The sequence below is a fragment of the Calliopsis andreniformis genome, chromosome 5 (assembly GCF_051401765.1).
Source record: "Calliopsis andreniformis isolate RMS-2024a chromosome 5, iyCalAndr_principal, whole genome shotgun sequence".
Lineage (NCBI taxonomy): Eukaryota > Metazoa > Arthropoda > Insecta > Hymenoptera > Andrenidae > Calliopsis > Calliopsis andreniformis.
This window is the reverse complement of record NC_135066.1, coordinates 4,759,051-4,773,532: the sequence shown is the minus strand read 5'-3', so window position 1 is coordinate 4,773,532 and position 14,482 is coordinate 4,759,051. Positions and strand designations below refer to the sequence as shown.

Here is a 14,482-nt window from a genome sequence, read left to right as displayed (position 1 = left end):
TACGCACTTCTCGTGGGACTCGAATAGTACGGTATCAGCCCCTCCGATCTCATCATTGACTATCATTTCCAGCCAAAGCAGAATCCCTCCTAGGTAACCTCCGAACGATGAAGAGGTACATAAAAGTGTACATATATTCTCGCTTTGTTTCCACGCGGTCGAGATCGAGGCCATTCCCCGATCCGCTAGTGTTATCGGAAATATTTTAAATCACTGTGCAGATAATCGAATTCCTTTCGACGAGAAGCCGCATCGACGACCCTAGGGCGTTATTCATCCTTTAATGGCTGCTGGCGGCCACTTGCCCTTCGCTGATCCCACGCACCGCCGCGGGAAAATGGTTCTGGCTGCTGGAAGAACATGAGCGAATCCCTCGAGGGAATCCTGGGGCTTTTCGTTGCGTGCTTCCTCCTTTTGGATCTTATCTCGTCCATCTTGATTCCGTTTGGACGTCCACAGTTATTATTTCATGTCCACCCTAGCGAGTTAGATTAAAAACGCGGCTGGGATTGGGAACTTTTTTGCCCTGAGAGAAAATGGTTTTTATCTGGGAAAATATTGGAAATATTTTTGGAAATACTAAATTACTGGAATGTATTTCATAACAGAATTGGGAAATTTTTTCTATTAATATTTCAAAAATAGTTTCTGCAATATTTTTCAGCAGACTTTAAATAATGGACTCACGAGCTCCGAAGGAATTTAATAATAATTCAACTGCGCATAAATAACAATGGCCCGTTTGTCCCATTATTTATTGGTTCCCCGAAAATCAATCGGATTTCTTGGCGACTCAGATCGAGATTAGGTCGGAGTCGATGTAAACTCGGTTGCTCAGCAAGTGGAAACTTCATCTCTTCGCATCGACAAGGTATTTTGTTCCGAACCCGCATCATAGCCCGCGAACGGGGCTAGAAAAATGGCCATTGGCTTTTCTATTATCCCGATAAACATCTCTCAGCGATGGCTTGTCAATAGCAAAATGCTATCGCGAAGACGGCCAGGCAGGAAGCGGGGGTTCTAGGTAAATGCACGCCACGGTGCATTTATTGCATCGATATTTGCGCTAAACATCAATTTGTATGCCGCGTCGTATTCACTGTGGGTGACGGATGTTTATTTCTGTCGGAACGATTCATATTTCCGATTGATTATTCTAGAAGCGGAGAATATTCGATGGATTCTCTTTGCTTCTAATTAATAAAAAATGGGTAGTTTATTTATTTCCTTATTCCTGGATGTGAGACACCTTTACAGAATAGTCAATATAAATCCTAATACATTATAGATGGTTATTATATGAAATTTGGTAGGACGTTACGAGCACTCATTCCTAATGGGATTTGACGAATACGTGGAAATCCATGAACAGTGATAGAAGGATTTCATCGCTAAGGTTTCAGTTGAGATTCCATTCAGTGTGAAATTTCCGTAGGTACTATAGTGTACTAGGAATTGAAAAGGAAATGGAAAGGCTTTATGCGAGGAAAGTGCCTGAAGGGATGAGCGAAGGAAGCTGGGAATGAATTATAGTCAGCATAGAATCAATTGGTTGCTCAAGGCTACTTGATGGAGCTGTCCCCACTCCAATCTTAGATCTTCTCCCACTACTATAATCTAATCGAATAAAAATGATTCATAATAGGAGACACGACTTCGAGCTACAGCAGACGAATATTCCATGCAGAGATAAGTAATTATAATTAAGCAATCATTAATAAGAGAATAATCTCGGGGACAACAAAATAGGACGTGGTCATTGCTTCTTATCCATTATGACGAAACTGCATACTTACAATTCATATTCAGGTGAACAGACGAGGAGAGCGGGATCGACCTATTATTATTCGTCGCGTTGCAGGTCAGCACAGACCGGACGTCGTCCCGTCCTAAATTTTTTATAACGAGCTCGCTGCGCGTCACGCCGTTCCGCACGGTCACGGTTTTGTTGCTGACGAGTTTGTCATTACGGTGCCAGGAGACCGTCGGCGAGGGCTTACCTGCGGAAACCAGTCAAATCCTATTCCTGATTCGAGCCATCGCGACCCAACGAGAATGTATTACAGAGGTAAAAAGAAAAAAAAAGAAATACGTACAAGCTACAAACGAGAAGCGAGAGAAAGAGAATTGTGAGCGTTTCTCGAATATGAATTTTTACGTCGAGTTACGTGTTCGAGTCGGGAAAAAATTTTTTTGTTCCGCCTGCGAGGTCATTACGTCCCCCCTCCCTCTCCCTCTCTTCTCGCGTTCAAACGTGGAATATTAATTCTTTGGCGGTTCGATCACAATCGATACACGTTTTTTCTCCGCGCTTTTATGGTTAGCACGATGACGGAATTCAACTGCGCGCGATGAATAGTTACGAATACGTGGAACAATTTTTCCGCGTTAGAAATACTGGTAGAATTGAATTGGCTCGCTTACAGCGAAGAGTGTACCGTTGTACTCGGTTATGCAGAAATGCAAAATGCATCGATTTTGATCGAAGTACAGTGATTCTGTGATTGCTTGTTACGGGAATCGATTGGAGCTTGCAGCAAATTCTGAATTTTAATTCTACTATATTCTACGGATGTTTTTCGACGCGACCGTATTCTACGTTCCTTTCCAAAAAGTTGTGTAATTTTAAAGAAAATATGAGAAACAACATAATCAATCTGATAAAGTTTCCAACGTTGACTTTATTTTACAGGACATTTAATATTCCTGCATTTACTCGTAGGTACTAAACAATTTAATGTAATCTACCATATAAAAGAGACCCAACTTCGTGCGCGCACGTTTCCCTCGCGAGCCAAGGTACGCCGCGTAAACTTCGCTGTAAACGAGCCTTCAACGACCCACGAAAGCTCGGCCCGTTTTTGAAATTGCTTTGGACAGTGGCTACTTCGCCAGTTCCCCAAACTGACCATGGTAACAGGACCGACGTAATATTACGTCCTACTCACCGCCGTACACATCGCAGTAGAGCCGCAAAGTGTCGCCTTCTATGTATGGGCCCACCATCTTGTCCCGAGCGATGCCAGAGTCATCGACGATCACGATTTTGTGCGGTGGAACTGGAACACGAAAACAGATACGTTTATTGAACGAGAAACCCTCATAAAAGGACGACGTTAGGATAGTCGTTTTGTTTCATGTTATTGGTTTCACGATTTTAGATGGGTTTAGACATTCGAGGGTATGAAATATGAAGATATATTGGAGATAGAGGGTGGAGGTACAGTTTGATGATTGGAGGGGAATTTGTAAAGTGGGTGATAGTGGGAATATTGTAATCTGATAAGAGGGATTGTGGTATAGGAATTTGTTGGTATAGGATATCTGTACATTAGGGTCGAGGAGGTTCTAGTATTTCAATTTTCTTGAAAAATTTAAATGTAAAATAGAGGCACACCATAAGTCAACCTTTTTTTTTATGAAACTATAACATAAGTACCTAACCTTTTTTTAAACAGTTTTTATAAAGGGAGTTCTCAAACAGTTCACTTGCAATTCTGTCTATATTACTTTTTTACCTATCTCTACATATCCTCAGGAGACTTTCATAAATTTCCTATATTGGATTATTTAACAGACACTAGAATCCACTCGCATCCCTAAAATTCCTAGTCTGGATACAACTTACACGGAGCATAACGTAAATTTCCTACTCAGAGAGCGCAATACCGTTCCCCTTTTGCCAGCTCCATCGACTCAATACACCTCCACGTGTACACTCTCGCGAGCAGTAATTACGATCGAGGATGTGATCTGTGTCCTCGTTGCGCTTCAAAGCCCGAAGAATTCGTCGGTGGAAGTCCACGAGATCGCGTCAAGTTGCGAGAGACATGTACCCAAGGCAAGACGGAAGCCGTCGTCCTGGAGCAGGGGCTGATAACGTGAAATTGGTATTGGGAGATCGTGGCTGGGATACCACGACGGCATTAAATTGGAATCTGAAATCGATACGGCGCGGCAAGTCGTCCTCGTGGCTCGCCGCGTTGCATAGGAAAAGAGGCCATAGACGAGGGGGTCGGAATAAGTGTCCGCGGAACAGTAATCGAAGAATTACAGTCGCGGGGGTGGTGGACGTTATGCTTTCTTTCGCGCAGGAGGAAGCCCCCAGCCTCTTCGCCTTCTGTCTCGAGCACGTGCACCGCCAGCCGCCCCAGACTTCGTGATCCTGACAAATGCCGCGGGGAGAGTCTCCATTTATCGGTATTAGCCTTTGTAGTATTTGTAGTATCGCCGCGAGTCGTGTAATACATTATATATCTCCGGCGGCGGGGGTGGACGTTCTCCTCGAGGAAATATGACGCGGCCGCGTCGATAACGGCCCATCCCCCTAGTCGGCTCCCGGGACAAATGTAATGTATGTGCACGCTGATAGCACTGTCTGCCGACTTTTATCGGTGTACCGTTGCTTCGACGACGCCGCGAGAATGCTGAACCAAGCGGAAACCGAGGAAACGCCATTAACTCGACCGGTCGTACGCGCGCTCCCTTCCTATTTGCCGATGTCGCCTTTTCGGGGGGACTGGGGGACGTCCAAGTGCCGCTGAACGTCGTTCGATGGCAAGAAAGTAGTTTCGGTCTTGATGTAGTCGGGCTGCCGGGGCTGGGTCGAGGAAGATTGGGTTATGAGTGGAAATGTGGAGTGGCGGAACGATGGGATTGAAATCTGATGTTTCTTCTGTGAGATTTTTCTGCTTAAATAGTAGAAATTTTGATTAATTCTTTTTAACTTAACTTTTGGATAATGTGATTTTACTAAATTTTACTAAATTTAATATTCACCCTTTTCTAGCTTCTATTTTTTCACTTCTTTCTCTTGTGTCTTTCATCTCTTATCTGTCGCTAATTTCCAACTCCTTGTTTCTCCTCATTTATACTTCAGTTCCTTGTCTTTTGTGTCCCTTCTTGATTCAAAGAGAAGTGAGAAGAAAAGGGTAAGGGTTGAAACCCTCTGTGGGTGGATCAAAGATTAAGGGAGAATTCCCTGTTGTGAGTACCCATGGTGTATCACCGAAGGGATCTGTAGAGAAATGGTATCCCAGGCAAACCAGAGAAGGATCTGAGGAATTGACCGTCATGGGATCGTATTTATAACCTTCACAAAGAAGAAGACAATTACATTGATTCAACTAATCTGTGAATTGAACCCACTGAAATATTATTTCATTGAATATCAATATTAATATTAAATTCATTTCTCTGCGTTACAGTGTAGATGTAATTTTCTCGAACCAAAAAGGAGTGCTTCAATAGGTTTACTCCCATGTGATTCTAAATCCTCTTTGAAAATTGTATTACTCTATCTCACAGTGCTACACTACTCACATTCAATCTATTCACTATATTCTCTTGGTACTCGCTCGGCGGAGAAATCAATTCGTTTCTTTTGTTAATGCACTTTGGCAGGGTTTCATCCGCTGTAATGGTCAACGACCCATTTTGCGGGGTGCAAGTACCATTAGAGGGATCGATTAGCTGTCCCTTGTAACTTAGACTATTTGAACGTGTATCAGCGGTGTTCCACCGGCAATCGCAGTGGCCGAGCCAATATTTGGTTGTTTGAGTTCGGGTGAAGAGTATGTTAGATGGCATCGATACCCTCGGCGAGACCTGCCCCATGTCATTGAGATTTGCATAATATCCGAAGATAATCTTGGATTTGCATCCCTTGCTACGTCACTCAGCCTTTATTATAAATTACATGTCAATTAGGATTGGATTAACCAGGTACACCAACGAGATTAAAGTTATGTTCCAAACACAGAAATGCTCCATTATATATATATTAATTTCTTCTCAAATGGCAGTTCCACAGGTCTGTGCTACTCTTCTCTATTTCCTCAGTCCGAGGACCATGGATCTGGTTACCTTCATTGTTGATACAGCTATTCTGTTCTTTCGACTTAGTTCTGGGGGCAGAATCACTTGTTTTCTTTAGATAATATAGAAATTTACACTACTGAACTAAGAAAACAAAAAACTTCCTGATCACTTTTTTCACTTTCAATGAAAATCCGCGTGTTTAAATTTCAGTATTAATTTAATTACACCCGAGCCAGTTGTGCATTTAATCTACTGTAACAGGAATTTTCCCTTCAAATACCATGAATTTTTTTCGTGCCGCCAAATATGATTGGGTGTTTTACACCTTCCGCGCGAGAAATCGATATTGCGTGCCACGCGAGTGTGCACGAATTTTCAAAGAGCCCGTTTCAAATTTTCGCCGATGCCGCACTGATGAATATCGTGATCCAATTCGTTTCTAGTTTCCCGTTTCGATCCTGCCATACCCTGTCGCCCCACATCCTCTCACCTTTGTCGTTTGTTTCGTCGACTCCTTCCTCCGTTCGTTTACCCGTTTTCCTCGAACCACGTTCGTTAATTCCACCCTAGGAAGATCGACGTGGCCGTCGGTGGAACGCCGTTAACCGCGTTTCACGTCCCTCTGGGTATTGTAATTCAACCGATCCCGCGATAGGTTTGTCCCCTCCATTCACCCAAATTCGCGGCCCCTGCATAAAGCAGCCGATGGGAAAACTGGCCAGTGATTTCTCGTATTTTTCGATGCCACTATTCCCACTGAACTCAATTTCCCAGGAAGAATGAATATTTGTGGTTCTGAAACTTTGATTAAACTCCCGATGGTCAAGAGAAACGGCTTGATCGGCCAAATTCGATTCACAAAGCGAATTCCCTTTAAAATTCCATTGGTCCCAAGAGTCGAAGGATTCAACATTATCTCTCCGCTGTCATACCCAGCGCTCTTTCCTCCAGTCTCTCTCTGTATTTTCCGCGTCATCAGGCCACGAAGAATTGAATCAGAGCGCGCAAACCGTGGCAAACGAACTCCTTCCACCTCGACGTCTTGTCCCCTCCTTCTCTGGAGAACACCAAGACAACTCGAAGACAGGAGCTGACTCAGTCAGCGGTTTTGGGGGCTGCCTCGTTTCCCAGCATCTTCGACCTGCCATCCGTTCTGTCCCTTTAACGGGATGGTCTCATTACAATAATTGCTTCGGCAGCTGCCTTGCTCAGGAACTGTCCGCAGCTCGTTTTCCTTCAGCTAGGATCACGTATCGCGATCTTACTGGTTCGATCGCGTTTCTACTGTGTTTCTGTGCTGGCTACGAGATCATATAGGAAAAATTGCACAGCCTGAATATCTTGGTGAAGGCATGGCGATATTTGTCCGTATACTGTGTACATACAACCGGTACACGCGGGGCTTTAGTTTGGTACGTGCTTGGGCGACGATGCATGTACATATGGCGGATACACATCCAGTATAATCCGAACGGTTATCAGAGAGCGGAACAACAGCCTTGGTGAAACGCATATAACGACTCCCTTGATCTCTACTTCTTAGAATTCTTCTCCTTGGTTATTGTTCCCTTACCTTTTGCTAGTCTAAGGTATGCAATTTTAAATTCTCGAATGTTGAGTGGATTTTCTGCGGCTTTTATTTTTTATTTTACAATCTTTGGGCCATGTGGAGGTCTTCGGGTAATCGTTTAGGGGAGAGGATGTTACTGTTGTTAAGGGCTGGCAAATTGAGTAAAAGGTTTAAGGTAGTGCTGTTCAAACAAGGACTTTTGAACCCTTTGGGGTTCTGTGACTCCTCTTGAGGGCTTCTGGTGGCAAGAAGGTCATTGGCGACAAAGATTTGTGTGTGGTATATATTGTGTTGAGAAGTTAGGGAAATTTCTGTATTAATATCTTTTTGATTGTGTGAATTAGATTTTGTATAAAATATTCAAATAGAAAATAGCGTAGTTATAGGATTGTCAGCAATTCCGTAGAGCTATTTTCTTTAAAGACAGCTGTTTAATTACGTTGTGTCTATAAATACCTATTCTGTTCTTAATTAGACTTCTTTGAACTTAAATTCCTTTGCTGTTTTTATTGTCACTGATTTAAGTTTTAATATATTAATTATAAAAGCCCTTTGTCAACAAAGAGGAAAGGGATTTGGCTAGGTCCACGTCGTAGAATGATTATCGTTATAATGCTATGAACATCAGATGCAATTTCTGCACAACGACAATGTCTCCGCGCAGAAACGATCGATACTCTTTTTTTTTTGTTTCACATTTCTGAAAATGTGGGGACGTGTCTGGAATTTTAAAGGAAAATCGCACCACGAGAGAGGACTTCGCGAGAGTAATATCGATATTGATGTTCCAAGCGTTTCACGAATAAATTAACTCACGACGGAAATGTGTCGTCCGTTGAAGATGAACAATAGATTATCGATGAAATAAAAATGGGATTTAAAGAACGATGGTATTTATGACATGTACCTATTATTATTTTCTCTCAAAATATTGCGTGTAAATAAATTGAAATAAATAACGTGCAATGATAAATAATTAAATTCTATAACACAATCGCTTGGTGTAGGTCAGCACGAAATTATTAATTATGCATTTATTTCAACGAGCATGCGATCAACTAATTGCTACGATATCGTAAGTAATTGAACGACAGTGTTTTGGATTTCATTCTCGTACTTCCATTTGAAACCAATCACCATATTTGTTGCGAGTCGTTCACTAAATATGTATCGAGCTCGAATCGATGGTTTTCAATGGATGCATTAGCAGTCTTTACAAATTCATATCACCCCGATACTCTGTAATATTTGAATAAACTGAAATAACGTTTCGAAATTGGTCGAATTAGCGGTTCCATCATTCTATCAAATATTCTAAACCCTCGAAAATCCAAAGCTTTCTGTGTTATCTATTATTCATATCATGAGCATACTTTCAATCTTTATGAGAGATTAATTCATTATTATTGGTCTATGAGTGTTTTCAATCGAACAGTACCTCCGCATCAAGACATCTCGAATTTAAAATACACCATTGATTTTCTTGCTGCAAAGTATGTTCTACCCTGTCGGAAGGGACCGAATCGCTTCACAGAACTCACAGCGTCGCGTTGAATTAACTTCATCCCGCTTCGGAGGCCAAAAAGAGCGCGTAGCGGCGTCCCATTTCACCGAGAATCCATTCACACCCTATTTCCCTTTCGCGATGGAAGGAATTCAGCAGTCTCGGCCGGCGTCTGAACCAACACAGCAACGATGGCTCTCTGCCGACGAGATCTTGCCCCGTCGTCACCGAGACCTTTCCGTATCGGTCCTATTTTTAAAGTGTACCAGAGGAGAGGAGCAAGGGAAGCCGATAGGAAGCGAATCACGTGTCATGATCTTTGCGAAGTCCTCTGTCAAAGGGCATCGAGACGTGAGAGATTACAAAGAGGAGGGGATTGCACCATGCACTTATATTAGCAGGAAAATAGCCTAGGAAGGTCAATTCTTTGAAAAATTCAGACAAGATTTGGGGTATACTTAAAGGACTTTGGGAAATGGTTATTTTAGGAAGAAGTTTCAAATGGGTCAAACTTTTAAGTTTCCAAGTTGTAGAATATATTATCTTCAACATTTAAAATTTTCAAATTTTCAAATTTTCAAATATTCAAATTTTCAAATATTCAAATTTTCAAATTTTCAAATTTTCAAATATTCAAATTTTCAAATATTCAAATATTCAAATCTTCAAATTTTCAAATATTTACATATTCAAATATTCAAATCTCCAAATTTCAAAGTTTCTATATATGTCTGAATTTTCGGATTCCTCTTCCTGAAACAGAATCGTCCACAGTAGTCAATGCCCCTATAACAATCCAGGCGTTGCGAAACTTGAAAGTGCTCTCTCTGTGAAGCTACTTCAACACTATTAGATCAGCGAGCGCTCAATTTCAGCTGGAAGAAAAATTCGAATTCGGCCACCGTTTCGAGTGACACACGGTTTGAGGAGAAGTTCCTTAATTTTTCTCGACTTCATTTACTCGCAGTAAGAGGTCGCGCACAGACGAAACCTTTTTGTAAATTCTGCTGTCAAAGCGAGAAAATGCGCTCGTGGAGACGGTGACCCTCTCGCGAATCGGGCAAACTCCCGCATTCACGGGGCTCGTAGGTGTCTTCTTTCTTTCCTCGTCAGCTCGTCGCCACGATAAGGCTGTCCTAGCGCGTCGAGAGACCCACTTTTCGATTCCGTTAGCTCGGATAGAGAGGATGGCCTGGAGATTCCCATCCGTGAAAGGAATACGGGCCGGATTCACGTGTAATAGAATTCGTCGGGCAAAGGGAGGCAGCAGCCTTCGCCTCCGTGCGCAAACCGTGCCCGTCGCTTTTTCAAAGGCCGCCTTCGATATACCTTATTGGGATTAAATGGAAAAACATTATGTGCCTGGAGTAGTCGAGTGTATTTCTCATGAATCAGCTCTCTGTTTGATAACTCATGATATCGTGGAGACTTTATGTATTAAAGGTAATATCCTACTAACAACATTAAGTGTTTGTTTTTGTTTGGAAAATGTATTTCACCTTTTGCTGTAGACGGATCATCAAAATGATTTTATGAGATAAAGGTAATTATAAAAAATAGTATAAAATGTTCAATAAGTTTTCAATAAGACTGTAGTAAATTTAGAATATTATGTTTAATATTAAAATTGCTCATTGTTAGCTATTGTGAGGTATTCAGGGAAGTCTGACCACATACGCGGCTCTTCTACTAGGCTGTCTTATATCTCAGGGAAACAATTGACTAGGAGGGCCGAAAAGGGATCTTTTTCCTCACAATTTACCCGAAAAGTTTTCTATTACCATCCCAGCAGGAATTTCACTCTGCAAAGTTACTTCGCTCTCCGAGAAATAGGGTACGAAGGCGGTTCCTTGAAACATAAGATTATTTTCTGGTTTTGACTACACAAAATGAATCGCTGCGATTATTTTACGAACCTTTTCTTAAGCTTTGCAGTAACGACTAGGATGCCAGCATGAGGTCCTTTGAGTCCCCGGATGCTGAACCTTAATGATGTTTGTTTATTACCAACGTAGCCCCTGGTGATTATTTCTTGCCTTGGAAGTTAAAAAAGCCTTGGCTTTCGTAACTTCTTTTATCTCGTACCGTTCCTCTAATTACATGGCAAACCTCGCGAAGAAAGAAGTAAGACAAGCATTGTGCAACAAATTTATTTTTAGCTTGTTGCGGGTTTCCTGTACCGATTATCTGTCAACTAATTAGTTGACAGTGGCCTGGCAGCTGAGTATCTTACGATAAAAATTAATTAAAGGTTCTTTGGAACATTAAGCAAGCTACAGGGGAAAATTTAAGGGTTGATTCTAAACGAGAAAATACAGTACAAATAAAAAGAGACGAATTTTTAACCACTTATAGGAGAACATACTTTTCTATACTTCGTACAATTAGACAAAGTAAATCATTTACTACTGAATCTTATTCTTGTACTGTCCTAAAAATTTGGAATATTCAGCAGTCTTCTACAAATAAAAATCCGAAGGAATCTCTGCGAAATGAATGATGATGAGGCTTGTTTCAGCAATAATCCAGATTGCTTACGGAGGGTTGAACACTCATAAATAATAAATGAAGGCTAAACCGCAACTTCGTTATTCTCATTTTGATATCTGGAATGCCTCCTAAATTTCCCACCGCGTATAGTCAAGCACCCTGTATACACACAAGTTCACGTTTTCCGCGTGAACAACATCTCGAATATCCCCGTGGAAAGCAAGAGAAGCCAGGAAAGCGAGTCAGCTTAATATTTGACGCGGAAACACGGTTTAGTTAAGGGGTTTGTGTACGCGGCGTATCGTTCGCTCGCGGATATGCAAATCTCGCGTTGCGTAATAGCACGGGCGAGAACCGAGCGATAAGTCTCATAACCAATCGGCGGGATTAGATTATAATCCCTCCTTCGGTGTCGTTTAAGTAAATCCAGCGCGGCGATGAATTGGATTTCTCCTTGAATCCAATCGCGTCGCAGGGGATGATCCGACTGAGGGGTAGGTCGAATCGCGCGAATATTCCTCCACCGTTTGTACAGCGACTGTGTTTCCGCGATTCAATCGCAGACAGTCCGATAACCGAAATATAAATCCCCGTCGATCCGTCGATGAAACACGATCCACTGAAAGGGGGATAGAGCTTGTCCCCCCTGGACTCCTCCAAGGTGCTCCGAGGGCTTTTAATTTCATCCCTGAGTGGACCTTTCTTGGGTCAAAGTCTCCGATTACGCGAGCTCTTTGTGCACCGCCGTCTTTTTCACGTGATTAGAGCGTATCGTTATTCAGGGGCCATTATTGGTTTAATTGGAAAGAAGTCTGGAAGATTTAGGATTCTATGAAGGCTTGGTCGTCTTGGAGATTGCCAAATGGTGGTTGAATTTTTTTAACGCATTTACGGTCTACTAAATGCGAAAATTAGATCACACAAGTTTCGCAGAATTTTCTGCAAAATCGAGAGACAAATTGATTTTGCAGAATCCTCAGTAGTCGGAGAAATTTGTAGGAAACAGGAATACAGTTTTCGGATGGAAAAGATAAGAATTCCATTTTCGATTTAGTGAATAGCTATCCAGTCTAGTTCCGCTGAGGGAAACATGTTTCGTCGCGTCAAAGGGATGGAAATGTTTGTTACTTAAACCTCGGAAGTCTGAGGCGAGCCGCGTCCGTAAGAATTGCTGCGAAATACGGTTTCCAGGTCTGAAATTAGGACGATGAAAGGCGCCTTATTCGTCCGCCGGTTCTTTAAAAATTGTTTGCCCGAAGTTCGAGAACTTTCGAGTAGTTTCCATACACAAGCGGATCCCTGGGCATCGGGACGACTCTATACCGACGAAAACGCTTCGAACTTTAAGCAAAATTGCTTTTTCTTCGTCGAAAGGGTACCAGCCCTGCGGAGATTGACTAAAAGTTGTTTACAGTTTATCGCGCAAGAAAGATTCCCCTGGACCTCGGGCTTCTTTCGACCAGCCGGGATGAAAATTTCGAAGGCATCATAATGATACAAGCCGCGGAGAATTACGTAACGAAGTGTTTCGATGGATAAGAAAGTTCAATGAAGCTTCATCCTGTCGCGCAAGGATTTGTGATTAATTTAAATTTGAAATTAGTTGCTGGGAGAAGCTTTATCTGAGGGAAGATAGAGCATTGAAATTTGTTGAGTGCTCGAAGTAGTGTGGGGTTACGCATTCATACTTGAATATCTAATATGTAGGTGTATAGTGTCTGTAGAAAATATACAAAATTATTTGGGTATTTGAAATCAAGGGTTTAAATAATCCTCGAATGTGCAAGAGGTATAGGTACATCTTGCTCCCTATGAACGTATACAGATTCGAGTAAGAGTTCATAGAAAGCGATTCATAGGTCCTCCATCAAAGGATATATAGCAGGATTGCAGGTTAAAGTTAACTTTGCACAGCGACTGCAAAGGCATTTACGTGTTTTCACGAAGCTTAACGTGGAACGCATACCACCGTGGCATTCTACTATATCCAAAGCAACTTCGGAGTATCTTTCGTACACGAAACTCAAGAGAACGTATCCTTTCTCTTTCACATTGTTGTTTGCAATGGCAAGCTTTAACACAAAATCATCGTTAAACAAAATGCTACGAGTACAAACCAAAACAATTTTGTTATCAAACTCCTCGAGAAGGGTTCCTTAAATAAATCGAAGCGAAGATGAAAAGGCACCTTCGGTTGTTTCGCTGGCAAGAATATCGGTAACGGAATTTACGAGCACAACTCTTCGCTTTATCGCGTGTGTTGAGCAAGCAGTAACCGTGAAGTGTAAATTTAAAGTGATACATTCTTCTCACTGTTTCCGAATATCGTCGTAAAAAGTTATCCGTTTACGCTGCCATCGTTTATTTTATTCGTCGTGAGAGGTTCGAGCGAGGCTTCTTGACTCAATCTGCGCGCTGCAGTGTTCCAAAAAGTGGTTCTTTGGTCGCAACGGAAACAAAAGTTTTAATATTTTCAATTATTTAATTTTGTATGTTAGTAAATTTCTACATTTTCGAAGATCCTTATTTCTACTTTTAGTGGTTTCATTTTAGTTAAATAATTCAACTTTTACTTCAAATATTTTGAATTCAAAAATAGAATAATTATAGAAAGTTTTAATTATTAGTAGACTAACCAATTCTGAATGTTTTATACATTTTTAATGCGAACTGTAAGTTTTTGCAGACAAACAGTCGTTTCAGAACACCGGGCGATTTCGATTCATGTTTGTTATTTTTATATATATATATCGACAAGTCATTTACATATCTGCCACCAACAAATATTGGAGATCGACATAGGTATGATCATTAAAAACGATCATATACATTCACGTATCCGTGTAAACAGTGCGCGCAGAGTTACGTATTTGTTTCGAATATATTTGCGAAAGCAGAACGGTCGGTATCGCCGTTAAATTACTCGGAGACATGTTTCCGAATCACAAAAGTTTATTCCAGAGGTTCTAAAATAACATCGATGGCTGTTTGTGATACATTTGAGAAACAGGAAAAACGACGTATGCTCAATGTGTGATGGGATAGAGGCAGGCGAGGGGAACCGATCGATACACGGTTAGGCAAGAGAAATAGGTCAC

General features: G+C 41.6%; 1 protein-coding gene across 1 annotated transcript in view; it reads right to left on the bottom strand.

The window, feature by feature from the left end:
- Window positions 1-14,482, bottom strand: part of LOC143179047 (neural cell adhesion molecule 2) — a 194,571-nt gene that overhangs the window by 24,281 nt on the left and 155,808 nt on the right. Inside the window, exons 4-5 of the mRNA XM_076378039.1 lie at window positions 2,949-3,059; window positions 1,797-2,000 (exon numbers count right to left, since the gene is read on the bottom strand). Coding sequence (XP_076234154.1) covers window positions 1,797-2,000; window positions 2,949-3,059 — 315 coding nt within the window. The remainder of the gene's footprint in view (window positions 1-1,796; window positions 2,001-2,948; window positions 3,060-14,482) is intronic.